Source organism: Macaca mulatta, chromosome 4 (assembly GCF_049350105.2).
Source record: "Macaca mulatta isolate MMU2019108-1 chromosome 4, T2T-MMU8v2.0, whole genome shotgun sequence".
In the NCBI taxonomy this organism is placed as follows: domain Eukaryota; kingdom Metazoa; phylum Chordata; class Mammalia; order Primates; family Cercopithecidae; genus Macaca; species Macaca mulatta.
In genome coordinates, this window is record NC_133409.1 from 38,502,067 (window position 1) to 38,520,380 (window position 18,314).

The window sequence follows — 18,314 nt, forward strand, 5'->3', positions numbered from 1 at the left end:
AAAAATTTCTTGTTTAACTGACAAATAAAAAAGTGTATATATCGGCTCAATGATCGACACCTGTAATCTCAGCTACTCTGGAAGCTGAGGCAAGAAGATTGCTTGAGTCCAGGAGTTTGAGTCTTTAAAAATAAATTGTATCTACTTTTGTGTATAACCCATTGTTTTGAAATACATATACATTGTGACATGGCTAAATTGAGCTGATTAATGTATGCATTACCTCACATGCTTATCATTTTGTGGTGAGAAACCCGAAAATCTATTCTCTTAGTGATTTTTAGAAATACAGTACATTGTTATTTCTTCTAGTGACATGTTGTAAAATAGATATCTTGAACTTACTTCCTCTTGTCTAGCTGAAGTTTTATGTCCTTAGACCAACAGTTCCCCAGTCTCCCTCTCCAGCCACACAGCCCTTAGCAACCACCATCTTACTCACTTCTTCCATGAGTTCAACTTTTTTGCACTCCACATGTAAATGAGATCATGTAGTATTTGTCTTTCTGAGCTTAGCTTATTTCACTTAACATAATGTTCTCTAAGTTCATCCTTGTTGTCTCAAATGACGGGATTTTCTTTTTTAAGGCCAAACAGTATTCCATAATGTACATACACCACATTTCGTTTGTCCGTTTATCCATTGATGAACACTTAGGTTGACTCCATATCTTGGCTACTTGTGAATAATGCCGCAGTGAACATGGAAGTGTGGATATTTCTTCAACATACTGATTTCATTTCCTTTGCTATATACCCAGCAGTGTGATAGCTGGATCATATGGTAGTTCTGTTTTTAGGAACTTCCATAGTGTTTTCTATAATGGCTGATATGGTTTGGCTGTGTCGCCACCCAAAATCTCATCTTGAATTGTAATCCCCCTAATCCCCATGTGTCAAGGGAGAGACCAGGTGAAGGTAATTGAATCATGGGGCAGTTTCCTCCATGCTGTTCTTATGATAATGAGTGAGTTCTCATGAAATCTGACAGTTTTATACATGTTTGGTAGTTCCTTCTGCTTTCCTTCTCCTTCCTGCCGCCTTGTGAAGAAGGTGCCTTGCTTCCCCTTCCCCTTCTGCTGTGATTGTAAGTCTCCTGAGGCTTCCTCAGCCATGCTGAACTGAGTCAGCTAAACCTCTTTCCTTTGTAAATTACCCACTCTCGAGTAGTTCTTTATAGCCATGTGAAAACAGACTAAATGGCTGTGCTAATTTACACTCCTACCAGCAGTGTGCAAGATTTTCATCCTCCACAGCATCTCCTACACTTGTTATCTTTCCTCTTTTAGATAATAGCCATTTTAACAGGTGTGAGATGGTATCTCATTGTAGTTTTAATTTGCATTTCTTTGATGATGAGTCATGCTGAGCATTTTTCATACAACTGTTGTCATTTTTATGTCTTCTTTTGAGTGATGACCATGCCAACCCATTGCCCATTTTTTATTTGGGTTATTTGTTTTTTACTATTGAGTCGTTTCAGTTCGTTATGTGTTTTGGATATTAACCCTTTTATCAGATGTATGGTTTGCAAATATTTTCTCTTTCTCTACTAGGTTGTTATATGACTCTTTTATAAGTAGAAGCAGATCTAGGTTTGACCTTTTGGTAACCTGAAGAGTCCACTGCTGTTTGCCTGAGAAAGTATAACCAAATGGTTAAAGCAGGAGTTCTGCAATCATACCAGTGTTGCATCATACAAGCTATTTAATTTTGATAAATTAATTCCCTCTTCTCCAGTTTCTCCGTTATTAAAAGACAATAATGAAGGACCTAATTCACTGGTTGGAGTAAGGTTTGAGTCTCACACACACACACACACACGCACACACATACACACACAGATATATATACACACACATATATATACAGACATACACATATATATATAAAATGTTTCATAACAAAGAGCTTTGACAAATCAATAAGACAAAGACAAACAACCTAGTTTTCTTAATGGGCAAAAGATCTAACAGTTACTTCATTAAAAAGAAGATATCAAATGAACAAGAAACATGAAAAAGTATTCTTCATAATTACTCATCAAGAAAATTCTAATTAAAACCACAGTGAGATACCATCACACACCCAAAATGGTGAAAATAAAAAAGACTAACAATATCAAGTATTGACAAGAATGTGGAATAACGGAAACTCTCGTTGTGGTAAGAGAGTAAATTAATACTGTCTTTAATAAAAATGGGCAATGGGTTAGCATGGTCATTAATACACTGAAAAGAGAGTAATACACTGAAAAAAGGTCAGTGTCTGTCAAAGATGAACATATGCCTTCCTTCTGACTCAGGAATCACATTGTCAGGTATACATACCCAAGAGGAATTAAGAGCTTATATCCACAAAGACATGTACAAGAATGTATATAGCAGCTTTATTTATAGTAACCTAAAATTGTGAATAACTCAAATGCCCAGCAACAGAATGGATACACTGTAATAGATAGAGTGTAGTATATATACATGAAGAAGTTCTAGCCACATTAAGGAAAGGACAACTGCTGTCCCAGGCTAGAATATGGATTATCTCACAGCAGTGAATGAAGCCAAACACGTATTTCAATAAAAAAAAAAATTTTAAAGAGCAGTGCATGACATGTACTAAGAGGTGAATAAATGTAGAGTTACCTTTCATAGTTTTCTTAAAAGGCTGTCTTTACCCCCATCAAAACACTTCTGCTCATTTTTTGTCCAAATTCTTAGAGCCCTTTTAAGATTCTTCAGTAATTTGAAAAGCATCAATGGGAATAAAGTCTTAGGTTTACTGAAACCTGGATACGTCCTATAACCACAGTCTTTTCCCTTTCCTCTTCTGCTCTTTTCACCCCTTTGCTGTGACAGCTACTGGATCCCAGTTCATTTGAATAGCAGAATTATTCCTGCTAAACTCCTCCTTTATGGACTCAGCCTACAACCACCCATGATTGGGATTTCTCAAGTTTTTGTCCTGTCAGCTCTTGCACTGTGGCAGGAACAAAGTTGCCTTATGATAGTTAACACTTGAAAATTGATCTATAATGACTATAAGGAGAGGTTTTATGGAATGTCATCCAAAATGTTTTTTAAATGCATGCTTTATAAGTGAGGGTTAATTTTAATCACCATTTTATTTGAAAGCAGACATTTGGTTTGTGGGATATAGTAACCTCAGGAAAATTCTGTTTCAAAAATAATTAAAAATGGAACTTTTATGTTATTTTATTTAAAAGTTGGTGTATATTCAGACACCTAAAGACTAATTTAATGCCTATACAAATAAGGTGAAACATGATTGACTATAAGACAAGGCTATATTCAACCCCATAACTTAAAAACCTTATTACTATGCTATCTACTCTCACCCAGGTGATAACATAGACCTATGAAATGAACTATGCTGGCAATATGTTAAGTGCAAACAATATCTGGAGCACAGGCATATTTTTTTGATCATGTCCTGACATGCAGTGTTTCCCAAAGAAAATGTTAGAGGTTAGCGATGTAAAAATTACTGTTTCTTAGAAAAAGTGATGCCTAGTTCGTTCAGATTTGTTTATTTAGATTAATAACTGCTTGGTTGTCCTCAGGATTATTTTATTTTAATTTTTAAATTTAATGGTAAAAAATGATAGCCATAATATCTTTTCGTTTCAAAATCATGTAATTTAAATTTAATGTAGTTTGCCTTCTGTCTTAGAAATTTTCGCTTTATACATATAATTTAAATGAAATTAAACATAAATCAGATTTATCCCTCAGTAATCCAGAAAGCTGCTATGAAACTGAGATTTAGAGAGATTGACTAAAATACTTGAATTCATGTAGTAATTCTGACTCTTCAGCTTGTTATACTGTATCTCACAGTTGCCTCAGTTTATCTTAACAATTGTTCCCACAGGTTTGCCACTACTCAGTACTCTCTACCTCCTAGCATACATGCTCACAAGCTGTAATCATTTCAGAGTTTAGGTATCTATGGGACATGCAGAAATATTAGATAAAAAGTCTGAAACTTAGGACGTGGCCTAGTTGGAGATATAGGTTTACGTATGAGTCATCACAGATAGGGTCATTAACACATGAGAGAGTTAAGTCCCCTAGATTGTGTGGAGTGAGGACAGTGATCAGACGATGGAATTCTGACATACTAGCTCATAAGGAATGGGAAAAGTACAGGAACCAATGTTTTCTCGATGGAGAAGGACTGATTGGAGTGATTCTAGAACTAGGAGAGTGCACAGTATCAGCTGTCAAATAGTAGTTTCGAGGAGGTGGTGTTTAAGAGAATCACACACAGCACAGAGATCCTGGAAGACAAGGACTGAGTCTGTCTATTGCATTTGTCAACAAGGTGATTTCTGGGGACTCTTAGCAGGAGTATTTTTATCGTGTTTTGGTGAACTGAAGCTAGATTATGATACATTGGATATCAGTAAGTGGGGACAGATGTGCTGTCCGGTGCTGCAGCCACTGGCCACACGTGACTCTTGAGCACTTGTAACGTTGCTGGTGTAGATTGAGATCTGCTCTAAGCATAGAATGCTGCACAACATTTCGAAGACTTAGTATGAAAAAGAAAATGTAAAACATATAATTGATAATTTTATATTGATTACATACTGATATGATAACATGAATATATTGAGTCAATTAACACATTGATTACATACTGATATGATAACATGGATATATTAGGTCAATTAACGTATAAGTAATACTAATTTTACATATCTCTTTTTACTTTTTTTTAACATAGCTGATAAAAACCTTTAAAATTTTATATAAGATCACATTTGTGGCTCACATGGTATTTCTGTCATATAGCACTAGTACGTACTATTTTAAGAAGTGTTATTTAAAAGAGAAAATGGAAGCAAATAGTATCTAGATGGAAATGCAGGTCAGAGGGAAGGACTTTTAAACTTATCAGTGACCCCAACAAATGGGGGAGGTCTAAGGGAAGATGAGAGAGGGTTTGACTAATGAAGCGTGACTTCCTAGGAGGTGGGGTTGGGAGTCATGTTTGCAGGTGGAGGGATGGAATTGATCCAGAAGAAGACATCTCATTCTCTGAACTGTGACAAAAAAGGAGGTGAGGACATATCTAAATGGAGATAAATATGTAGGTGAAGGTATAGACAGGAAGTTGAAGGCATATGGTATAGAAAAGACATTCAAGTTTGATAGATCACAGATTAAAACTAGTAGGAGTTTGTGTAAACTACAAAAGTTCTGACTCACTTGTGTGTGCTTGGGATTATAAATCTCTTTTTTGCCATACAGAGGTTTTATGGTATAGGAATTTGTTAAGATAATTAATAATGAAGACTCATACTTGATCTAATAATGAAGTACTATTCTTGACACAAGTCATGTTATCTGTAGCAGAGTTCGATACCATGCAGAGTCCCTCCACACCCATCAAAGATCTTGATGAGAGAACCTGTAGGAGTTCTGGGTCAAAGTCCAGAGGAAGAGGCCGGAAAAATAATCCCTCCCCGCCTCCTGATAGCGACCTGGAGGTATGCCTACTCATTCTTAAAGATTATAGTATGATGCTTTATTTTACTGAGTGATACATTCTCTATCTTGCAGTTCCATTATGTTTCAAACTTAAAAAACAAGATATGCTCACGCCTATGATCCCAGTACTTTGGGAGGCCAAGGCGGGCAGATCACAAGGTCAGGAGATCGAGACCATCCTGGCTAACACAGTGAACCCCATTTCGACTAAAAATACAAAATATTAGCCGGACATGGTGGCAGGCACCTCTAGTCCCAGCTACTCGAGAGGCTGAGGCAGGAGAATGGCATGAACCTGGGAGGCAGAGCTTGCAGTAAGCAGAGATCGTACCACTGCACTCCAGCCTGGGTGACAGAGCAAGACTCCGTCTCAAAAAAAAAAACAAGATATATAATGAATTGAATGGACCCACTTTGTCATAGGCATTTTACAACTCTGAAGTTTGAGATTCCATCCATTATCATAGCAAAATTAAAAACAACAATATAAAGATGATATGGCTCTGCAAATTCTTGGCCTGAGATCATTGCATGTTTTGATCTAAATTGGCACTGGAAAATTTTAAAAATATAGCCATTGTTTGTGAGATACTTTTCTGTGTAGCACTGTATTTCATAGCACTAAAGTAATGAAAGATGTCCAAATGGGTCATTAGGTTTAAAAAGATAAAAGTAATTTGTATAGAAAGAAAAATTCATCTTCTAAAAATAGGACAAATTTCAATAATTTAATAATATGTGTTAAAATTTGTGTATCTGAAAATTTCACTATATGTCATTTTTCTACTTATGAGCTCTTTTAAGATATCTCTGTACTAAGCAGGGTTGATTTTTATTATAAAACATCAGCAGAAACTATTCTTAACCATAATATGTTACTTCTTACATACTGCACACTTCAGTTAAGAAAAAAATTGAACTTCCAGATTTCATAAAATCAAGTGACAGACGTTGTGCTTCTTTATGAGAGATAACTTCCTTTTCTTGAACAACAGCAGCAAGTTCACATCGCCTCAAGAACTTGACAGGTGATATAAATGAGTGACCGGGCTGAGTTGCCCAGCAGACTGTGAGGAGCTCAGAGTGAAGGCACGTTCTAAGAGACCTGCCTGTCCCTGCCATGTAGGAATGGCAGCCAGCCTGACCACAACTTCTAGTTGCTGTGCTACAGTCAAAACTCTGAAGTTTGTGGGAAATTGCCTAGTTTTCAAATATTAATTCATAATTTGAAATCTTTCAAAACTCCAGAGAGTCCAACATGCCTGCTGGCCTAATATGACCCTAGGATCCATACTTGACAATTCTGTTTAGCGGATACTCATTGATTCTTTTAAATATTTCTTTAAAATCTAATTCTTTGCATAAATTGTGAACGTTTATGAATCCCTAACGTATGAAACTTTAAAATATGTAGAGTTTCAAGCATGCTTCTATCATAAAGTCTGAATGCATCTCTTTTTGGTGTTAACTACAAGTAAATGTATGGATGAATTTATTCAAGTAAGGACATCTGACTCTTAAGCTTATAATTATTTGTATAATTCCTGCTCCTCAGGCTTTATAGGAGTTAGATTTGGCAAATTTGAGAAACAGAAAAAAGGAATAGTATTATTTTCTATAAAATGATATCAAGATGATCTCTAACAAGAAAGGGAGACATTTTCTGCTTATAAATAGATTTCTGTTTCCTTGGACTTTTTAATTTTCTGATAATTTATGTTTTGTCTTCAGCGTGTGTTTGTCTGGGATTTGGATGAAACCATCATTGTTTTTCACTCGCTGCTCACCGGGTCTTATGCACAGAAGTATGGCAAGGTAAGAAATCAAGAAACATTACTCCGAGAAATCTTGTTATACTTTTTTTTTTTGGTTTAAAATCAGGGGCCATTTAAAGATGCTTTTAAGCGTTTTTTATTGCAGTCTGTGAAATCTTCTCTTAATTATCTATTTCTAGTATCTTATAGTTCTTTAATGTGAACTGGCAAATTTAACAAAGCTAATTATAAATTGAATTCCTTGCTGTTTCTTCAAAAGAACTGAGTTTTCTACATCCAGACCAAGCTTCTTAGTCTCAGATCATTATTTTAGAAAAAAATTTGTAGATCGAAATGGACTTTAAAACATTATAAAATCATATATTATCCCCAATAAAAGAGCTTTAAGAAATTTTTTGAACTAATTTGTTGCAATTGTATAGCAATAGCGAGTAATCTTTCGTCTGACAGATCTTTTGGATTTATGAATGAGTGTTTTTCTGTAACTTGAGTACACATATGAACAGCAACCGAGGTAACACCCCCTCCCATATACAAAGTTAGTGATAGATGGTCTCGTGCTCACCTGCCTTTCTCTCTTGCTATTGTTTTTATTTTTTCTTTTATTTATGTATGTATTTATTTTATTTTTATTATTATTATTTTTTAGACAAAATCTCACTCTGTCCCCCAGGCTGGAGTGCAGTGGCATGATCTCGGCTCACTGCAACCTCTGCCTCCCGGGCTCAAACAATACTCTTCTTGCCTTAGCCTCTCAAGTAGCTGGGATCACAGGCCCCCGCTGCCTAATTTTTGTATTTTTAGTAGAGACGGGGTTTTACCACGTTGGCCAGGCTGATCTCAAACTCCTGACCTCCAGTGATCTGCCTGCCGCTCCGCCTCCAAAATGCTGGGATTACAGGTGTGAGCCACCATGCCTGGCATCTATTTTTATAGTTAGCTTCTTGTAACATCATTGTTACAAGCCTCTGTGAGTGCTTCTCCAAAGACTGATGCAACTCTAACAGGCTTTTTGGCTGGAAACACAGCTGTTTAGGCCCTAACTGTTTAAGTCTTAGACTTTGTAGGGCTCATAATCAAACTAGAGCCAACTCAGAATGTGTTTGCTTACTGTCAGTTACTATACTCAAAGTTGTATCTTTGGTTCCTTTACATATCACACTTACAGAAATGTCTTCCTGTGTCTTCATAGCATTCCATTATTTGATAATATCTCATGCTCATGCAGTTTTTAGCAACTATATTAAGCTTTGTCTTCTGGACAAGTAATGATAAAATTGCATTCGAGTCTAGTCTTCCTAAATTATACTTTGGGTGAATCTGCATTGCCATTTGGTTTTGGTATAGGTAATGGATATTGCTAAACAGATGTGAAGGTAACAATTTTGTTTAACAACCGTTTACAAGAAATGTTACCCCTTTATCACAAGTATCATCTAAAGCAATCTTCTACAAAGCAGGATGTATACATGTACACCAGACATACAAGCCACTCCATTGGGATAAAGAAAGGAAATATTAGAATGAATACACACATACACACACATACATTTGTATCTCATATTTATTAATTTTTATTATCTGTTTCACAGTGCACATACTTTATAAATACATTGTCTTAGCTCTGCTGCTAAAACAAATCACCATAGACTAGGTGGATTAAATAGCAAACATTTATTTCTCACAGTTTTGGAGGCTGAGAAGGCCAAGGTCAACCTGTCAACAGATTGAATTCTGGTTAGGGCCTGCTTCCGGGTTGACAGATGGCAGTCTTCTTGCCATGTCCTCCACCTCACATGGTGGAGACCAGAGAGAAAAGGAGAGAAAGCAAACTCTTGTGTCTTTTTATAAGGACACTAATCCCATTCATGAGGGCTTACCCTAAGATCATAATTAAAATATAAGTATATAATTTATCAGTAAGTTATACAGAAATTTGGAGTACACACTTAATAGTCTACTACTGATGAAGTGTGCACCATAAAAAGTTTCCAGACAATAATCTGAAGGATTTCTTCTAAGTAGTATTGGCTTATCAGAAGTACACAGTAAATCCTGTTGAACTGATTGCAATATTTTTGTGCAGCTAAGTTTCATATTAGATAAGTGTTTAAACAATCTAATAAGCAGATTGGCCCGAATAAAGATCCTGTAAAATAGTCACCATGAGGGGTTATACCTAAATATCCATGTTGCCCCCATTGTGCCAAATCAGTGGTAGAACTCATCTTTTGGAATTATCGTTAGCCTTTTGACATATTTCCTGGCTTCACATCTTTATCCTTTTGTGGTCATTTTGATCTTTAAAAATAATAAGATCATTTGGAACCAAGGCAGTGATAAGGAGCATGGTAAAACTGTCACTGTATACATTTGTTTTATTTTTGTCAAAAATACCATAGAGTAATGAAGCTGCCTTTCTCAATTTACTCATAAACTGGCTTTAAGAGCAATTCCAAAAAGCAAAGTTCAACTTCTCTCAGCACTGCTGCATCATGGAAATAAAACTTTCAGCTCCCAGGATGTCGATGGAACATGCAGCACTCATTTCAACATACAAGTTTTATTTTTCCAAAGTACTGCCCTAAAAGGTTTTTTTCAAATACAAAATGGAGACTCTCTGTGCATCCTCTATACTTCCGGAAGGTTAAAACAGTAGAGAATACCAAAAGGGTGGGGCAAAGTGAGGGGAAGAAGGAAACTAACATTTATGGAAGGCTCATGATGTGCCAGGCAGGAAGCATCCCACAGTGTGAAGGGGTAGGCTGTTCTCTCAAAGCTATAGATGAGGAAACATATACAGAGAAGTAATTAATAATGTGTCCATAGCCACACAACCAGTCAATGGCAGAGATGAGTCCTGGGGCCCCAGATTCTTTGACGCCAGAGCCCACGTTCTTTCTGCCACAGCACATCGCATGGCCTAGCCAGTTAATATACTGGGAATGCAATAGAAAAGTAATATTTCCGAACAGGAGTAAAGACAATTTTAGTGAGGTTTTGCGTATGCAGTTGGGTGAGTTCTCTTTTAAGTTGTAATTTTAGTGATCTTCTCTCAGACACTTGGGATGTGTTTTCATCAAGAGGTAAAACTTAAGAAATATTCCATGAAATAGAATATGGCAGACAATCATCAGTACCTGCTGGTGGGGCAGAGTACGGAAAGAATCAGAGGCACTACTGGAAGGGAATGAGAAAGATAAACTTACATTTATAGGATACCTGTCATGTGGTTCAGCGGATGTTTGACATTTTAGAAGCAATAGGGTGGTGGTGAAAGGCAAAAGCTTTCGAGTCATATAAACTTAAGTTTGAAAATGCAGTTCTGATGCTGACAGCATTCTGATTCTGGCAAATTACTTAAATATTCAGTTTCAAAATCTGTAAAATGGGATTAACACCATCTGTTAGATTGACCACATTGAATAATGTTTTTACTCAGAGCAATTTAAGAAAACTAAAGTAAAAGCGTTTTTAGGCTATATTTTTTTCTAATAAAAATAAAAACACCCTTATTGAATTCCATGAAAAACAACTTATATTGCCTTATTTATTGAATTATTGCTTATGTTTTTTCTAAAAGTTGTTTTATCATTGACAGTTTTCTTAATATAATTCAGAAAATCGGCACTGCCTTTTAGCCAGTAAGAAATTACTATCTTGGCGTATTGAGAGGTAGCTAAATAAAGCCCATCTTGTGAAGCTGTGGACCACATACACCTCAGGGTTCACTGCAGATGGGACAGAGATGATGCTGGGTAGCTTCAGTTTCACCACAAACCATAACTGAAATATGGTAAACTAGAGCTCCTCAGACAGACTGCATTCCTTTAACAAATACTTAGTAATATCAATAGACATGCTTCTTGCTTTCATGGAGCTTACAAACCAAACAAAAAACAAAACAAAACAAAAAACACATTTCAGATCGTGGTAACTTCTGTGAAGAAGATAAAACTAGGTCGTATAACGAGTGACTGGGGTATGTGACTGAGGAAGTGACATTGGTACTGAGAGGAGCTAGTCCTACAAATTAGGAGAGAGGGAGAATTGGGAAGAACATTCCAGCAGTGGGTGCTGATCTTCCAGCGTTCCAGGAATATGAAGTCAAATGTGGCTGGAAGGTTGCAAACAAGAGAAAGAATACTACAAGGTAAAGGGAAGGAGGTGGAACAAGTTGGCGAAATAGAAACCCCCACTGATCGTCCTCCCTGCAGCAATACCAAATTGAACAAGCATCCACACAACAAAAGCACCTTCGTGAGAACCAAAAACCAGGTGAGCAATCACACAATACCTAGTTTTACGTCATATTACTGAAAGAGGCACTGAAGAGGGTAGGAAAGACAGTCTTGAATTGCCGACACCATCACCCCACACCAGTCTTCCAGCAGCAGCCGAATGACACAGAGCGAGAATCTGTGCACTTGAGGGAGGAAGAGTTCAGTAAGTGTAGGGTTTTGCATTGGAACTCAGTGCCCTTTCACAGCAGAAAGCAACACTGGGTAGAGCTTAGCCAACACCCATGGAGGGGGCATTTAGACCAGTCCTAGCCAGAGAAGAATCTCCCATCTCAGCTGTTGGAACCTGAGTTCTGGCAAAGCATCACCACCATGGGATGAAGTGCTCTGGGGTCCAGGCAGTTTAGGCCACAAGGACCACAATTCCTGGACAAGTCCTGCTGCTTTGCTGGGCTTGAAGCCAGTGGACTCTGCAGACACATGACCTGGTGAGACACCAACCAGGGCAGCCAGGGGAGTGCTTGTGCTAGCCCGCCCTCAGCCCCAGGCATCTCAGTTCACAGCTCCAGTAGAGATGTCTTCCTTCCACTTGAGGGAGGAGAGTAAAGAGTAAAGAGGAATTTGCCTTGCAACTTGGATACCAACTCAGTCACAGAAAGAAAGGCCACCAGGCAGAGTCCTGAGGCCCCAATTCCAGGCCCTGGTTCCCAGATACCATTTCTACACATGTCCTAAAGGAGGCTTGCTTTCTTGAAGGGAAGGATCCAATCTTGACAAGATTCATCTCCTGCTGCTAAGATTCATCACCCTCGGGCTCTGAATAATCAACAGTAGTAGCAAGGCAGTACTTGCTGCAGGCCTTGGGTGAGACTCAGAAATGTACTGGCTTCAGGTATGACCCAGCACATTCCTAGCTGTGGTGGCTATGGAGAGGGACTCCTTTTACTTGAGAAAAGGAGAAGGAAGAATAAAGGGGACTTCCTATTGCAGCTGAGGTACCAGCTTGTCAACAGTGGGATAGGGCACCAAGTCGACATGTGGGGTCTCTGATTCCAGGCCATGGCTCTTGGATGGCATTTTTGCACCTGCCTTTAGGTCAGAGGGGAGCCCACTGCTCTGAAGGGAGAGCCCTAGGCATGAGAGCATTCACCACGAGCTGACTGAAGAGCCCTTAGGCATTGAATGGACATCTGTGATAGCTAGACAGTACTTGCAATGGGCCTGGAGCAGTCAGTGGTGGTCATGGGGGAGAATTCTCTGCTTGTGGAAAAGGTAGGGAAAAGTGGGAAGGACTTTATTTTGTGGCTTGGGTGCCAGCTCAACCACAGTAGAATAGAATAACAGGTAGATTCCTAATAGAGCACCAGATAGATTCCAAATTCAGGTCCTAGCTCCTAGATGGCATCTCTAGACCCACCAGGGACCAGGGGGAACTTGACACCCTGAAGGGAAGAATACAAGCCTGGCTAGCTGTGCCACCTGCTGATTGTAGAGCCTTGAGCAAACATAGGTGGTAGCCAGGCAGTGGTTACCACAGGCTTTGAATGTGACCCAGTCCTGTGCTGGCTGCAGGTCTGACCTAGCACAGTCCCAGGGTGGTGGTCACAGAAGTGCTTATGTGTCACCCTTTCCCCAGCTCCAGGCAGCTCAACACAAGAGAGAGACCCCATTTGTTTGGGAGAAAGTAAGGGAATAGAACAAGTCTCTGCCTGGTAATCCAGAGAATTCTTTGAGACCTCATCCAAGACCCCCAAGAGGGTATCTCTATGAGTCTGCAGGAGCCACAGTATTACTGGGCTTGGGGTGCCCTCATTTAATGCAGATAGCATTACAGTGACCAAAAACTTAGATCACAACACCCAAGTTCCTTCAAATACCTCAAAAGCCTTCCCAAAAAGGACAGATATAAAGAAGCCCAGAAGCAGAGACTCCAGTAAATACCTAACTCTTCAATGTTCAGACACTGATGAGCATCCACAATCATCAAGACTATCCGGGAAAACATGACGTCACCAAACAAGGCACCCAGTGGTCAATCCTAGAGAGATGAAGATATGTGACCTTTCAGATAGAGAATTCAAGATAGCTTTTTTGAGAAATCTCAACAAAATTCAAGATAACAGAGAAGGAATTTGGAATCCTATAAAATAAATTTAACAAAGATATTGAAATAATTAAAAAGAATCAAGTAGAAATTCTGGAGTTGAAAAATGTAATGGACATACTGAAGAATGCATCAGAGTCTCATAACAGCAGAATTGATGAAGCAGAAGAAAGAAATAGTGAGCTTGAAGACAGGCTATTTGAAAATACACAGCCAGGGGAAACAAAAGAAAAAGGAAAAAAAAAACAGTGAAGCATACCTACAAGATCTAGAAAATAGCCTCAAAAAGGTAAATCTAAGAGTTATTGCCCATAAACAGGAGATGGAGGGGTGGAGCTAGAAGGTTTATTCAAAAGGATAATAACGGAAAACTTCCCAAACCTAGAGAAAGATATCAATATCCACATGCAAGAAGGTTCTAGGACACCAATTAAATTTAACCCAAAAAAGACTACCTCAAAGCATTTGATAATCAAACTCTCAAAGCCCAAGAATAAAGAAAGGATCCTAAAATCAGTGAAAGAAAAGAAATGAAGAACATACAGTGGAGCTCCAGTACATGGCAGCAGATTTTTCAGTGGAAACCTTATAGGCTAGAAGGGAGTGACATGACATATTTAAAGTGCTTAAGGATTAAAATATATATATATATATATATATATATATATTTACCCTAGATTAGTATATCCAGTGACAATATCCTTCAAACATGAAGGAGAAATACTTTCCCAGACAAACAAAAACTGAGGGATTTCATCAACACCAGATTTATCCTATAAGAAATGCTAGAGGGAGTTCTTCAATCTGCAAGAAAGGGGTGTTAATGAGCAGTAAGAACTCATCTGAAGTTAAGAAACTCACTGGTAACAATAAAGTACACAGAAAAACACAGAATAGTGTAACACTGTAATTGTGGTATGTAAGCTACTCATATTTTAAGTAGAAACACTAAAAGATGAACCAATTAAAAATAATAACAATGACAACTTTTCAAGACATAGACAGTAAAATAGGATATAAATAGAAACAACAAATAGTTAAAAAGCAGGGGGACAGAGTCAAAGTGTAGATTTTTAGTTTTCTCGTTAGTGGTTTGTTAGTCTGTTGGTTTATGTAACCAGTGTTACATTGCCATCAATTTCAATTAATGAGTTATATTACTTGCAAGCCTCATGATAGCTGTAAATAAAAAATATACAACAGATACACCAAAAAATACAAAGCAAGAAATTAAAACAAACAAACAAATCATCTTTAGTAAAAGGAAGGCAAGAAGAAGGAAGAGGAAACCACAAAACAACCAGCAAACAAATAACAAAATGGCAGGAGTATGTCCTTACTTATCAGTAATAACATTGAATGTAAATGTACTAAACTCTCCAATCAAAAGACATAGAGTAGCTGAATAGATAAAAAACCATGATCCATTGATCTCTTGCCTACAAGAAGCACACTTCACCTATAAAGACACACAGAGACTGAAAATAATGGGATGGAAAAATATATTACCTGAAAATGAAAACCAAAAAAGAGCTAGAGTAGCTATAGTTACACCCATCAAAGTGGATTTCAACACAAAAAGTAAAACAAAAAAAACTATAAAAATTAGACAAAAGAAGGTCATTATATAATGATAAAGGAGTCAAATCAGCAAGAGGATATAACAGTTTTAAATGTGTATGCACTCAATACTGGAGTACCCAGCTATATAAAGCAAATATCATTAGTGCTAAAGAGAGAGAGAGAACCTCAATACCATAGTCACTGGAGACTTCAGCACCCCACTTTTAGCATTGGGCATATCATCCAGGCAGAAAATCAACAAAGAAACATTGGACTTAATCTGTACAGACTTAGACCCAATGGACCTAGTAGATATTTACAGAACATTTCATACAACAACTGCAGAATATACATTCTTCTCCTACACACATGGATCATTCTCAGTGATAGATTATATATTAGTATATAGTATATAGACAATACAAAGTCTAAAAATTCAAAAAAATTGAAACTATATTAAGTATCTTTGAACACAATGGAGTAAAATTAGAAATCAATAATGAGGAATTTTGGAAGCTATGCAAGCACATGGAAACTAAACAATAACTCCTGAATGACCAATGGGTCAATGAAAAAAATTAAGAAGGAAATTAAAAATTTCTTGAAAGAAAAAATTGAGTATGGAAACAAAAAATAGCAAACCCTGTGGAATGCAGTGAAAGCAGCACTAAGAGAAAAGTTTATAGCTCTAATTGTCTGCATCAAAAAAAGTAGAAAAACTTCAAATAAACAACCTAATGATGCTTTCCCAGTTCTTAAAGAACTGGGAAAGATCAGAGAAGAAATAAATGAAATTGAAATAAAAAAATAAAAAGATCAACAAAATGAAAAGTTGGTTTTTTTAAAAAATAAATAAAATAGACAAACCTTTAACCAGCCTTGCTAAGAAAAAAGAGAAGACTCAAGTAAGTAAAATCAGAAATGAAAAAGGAGACATAACAACCGATACTTCAGAAATTCAAATGATTCTTAGAGGCTACTGTGAGCAACTACATGCCAATAAACTGGAAAATCTAGATGAAATGGACCAATAATTAAACATACAAAGCTGCCAAGATTAAATCATGAAGAAGTCCAAAACGTGAGGAGACCAATAACAGGAGATGGAAGCTGTAATAAAAAGTCCCCCAGCAAAAACAAAAAAAAAAAAAGAAAAGAATTTTTCAAAACATTTAAGGAAGAGCTAATAGCAACCCTGCTCAAACTATTCCAAAAAACAGAGGAGGGAATTATTTCCAAACTCATTCTACAGGGCTAGTGTTACTCTGACACCAAAACCAGACGAAGACATATCAAAAAAAGAAAGCTACAGGCCAATATCCTTGATAAATATTGATGTGAAAATCCTCCACAAAATACTAGCAAACTGAATTCAGCAACACATTGGAAATACAATTCATCATGACCCTAGTGGGCTTTACCCCAGGGATGCAAGGATGGTTCAACATATGCAAATCAATCAATGTGATACATCATACCAACAGAATGAAGGACAAACACATAAAGATTATTTCATCTGATGCTGAAAAAGTATTTGATAAAATTCAACGTCCTTTCCTGATAAAAGTTTTCAAAAAACTGAGTATAGAAGGACAATACCTCAACACAATGAAAGCCATATGTGACAGACCCGCAGCTGGTATCACACAGAATGGGGAAAAATTGAAAACCTTTCCTCTAAGATCTAGAACACAACAGAGATGCCCACTGTCACCACTGTTATTCAGCATAGTACTGGAAGTCTTACTTAGAGCAGTTAGAAAATGGAAAGAAATAAAGGGCATCCAATTTGGAAAGGAAGAAGTCAAATTAGCCTTATTTGTAGATGATATAATCTTATTTTTAGAAAAGCTTAAAGATGCCATCAAAAAACTATTCAAGCTGATAAAATCAGTAAAGTTGCAGGATACAGAATCAGCATACAAAAATCAGTAGCATTTTTATATTCCAGCTGTGAACAATCTGAATAAGAAATTAAAAAGTAATGCTATTTATAATAGCTACATATAAAATAACATTCCTAGGAATTAACCAAAGAAGTGAAATATCTCTACAGTGAAAACTATAATAATTTGATGGGGTAAATCAAAAAAATGGGAAGAGATTCCATGTTCGTGGATTAGAATAATCAATATTGTTAAAATGTTCATTCTACCCAAAGCATTCTATCAATTCAATGCAATTACTATCAAAATACTACTGACATTCTTCACAGAAATAGGAAAAAAAAATCCTAAAATGTATATACAACCACAGAAGACCCAGAATAGCCAAAGCTACCCTGGGCAAAAGGAATAAAACTGGAAGAATCACATTACCTGACTTCAAATTATAACACAAAATGATAGTAACAAAAACAACTTGGTACTGGCATAAAAACAGACATATAAAACAATGAAAAGAATAGAGTACCTAGAAACGAATTCACACATTTACAGTGAAATCATTTTTTACAAAGATGCCAAGCACATACATTGAGGAGAGGACAGTCTCTTCAATAAATGGTGCTGGGATAACGGAGATCCATGCGAAGAAGAACAAAACTAGACCCCTATCTCTTGCCACATACAAAAATCAAATCAAAATGGACTAAAGACTTAAATCTAAGATCTCAGACTATGAAACTACTACAATAAAACGTTGGGGAAACTCTCCAGGACACTGGACTGGGGAAAGATTTCTTGAGCAGTACCCCACAAGCACAGGCAACCAAGGCAAAAATGGATAAATGGGAGCCATCAAGTTTAAAAGCTTCTGCACAACAAAGAACACAGTCAACAAAGTGAAGAGATAATCCACAGAATAGGAGAAAATATTGCAAAGTAGCCATTATACAAGGGATTAATAAGCAGAACATGTAAGGAGCTCAACTCAATGAGAAAATATTTAATAATCTGAATAAAAACCAGTCAAGAAATTTGAATAGATATTTCTCAAAAGACATACACATGGCAAACAGGTACATGAAAAAGTGTTCCCATCATTGATCATCAGAGAAACTCAAATCAAAACTACAATGAGATACCATCTTACCACACTTAAAATGGCTTATATCCAAAAGATAGTCAATGCCAATGAGGATGTACAGGAAAGGGAACCCTCATACACTGTTTTT

At 37.0% G+C, this 18,314-nt stretch overlaps 1 protein-coding gene across 11 annotated transcripts in view; it reads left to right on the forward strand.

Annotated features, from left to right (window-relative positions):
* Positions 1-18,314, forward strand: part of EYA4 (EYA transcriptional coactivator and phosphatase 4) — a 280,742-nt gene that overhangs the window by 228,259 nt on the left and 34,169 nt on the right. For 7 of the 11 annotated variants that reach the window (XM_078001202.1, XM_015137416.3, XM_015137415.3 and 4 more), the window contains 2 exons: positions 5,379-5,515; positions 7,248-7,331. In XM_078001202.1, coding sequence (XP_077857328.1) covers positions 5,379-5,515; positions 7,248-7,331 — 221 coding nt within the window. The remainder of the gene's footprint in view (positions 1-5,378; positions 5,516-7,247; positions 7,332-18,314) is intronic. The other 4 variants (XM_078001203.1, XM_015137417.3, XM_078001205.1 and 1 more) reach the window with 1 other exon arrangement.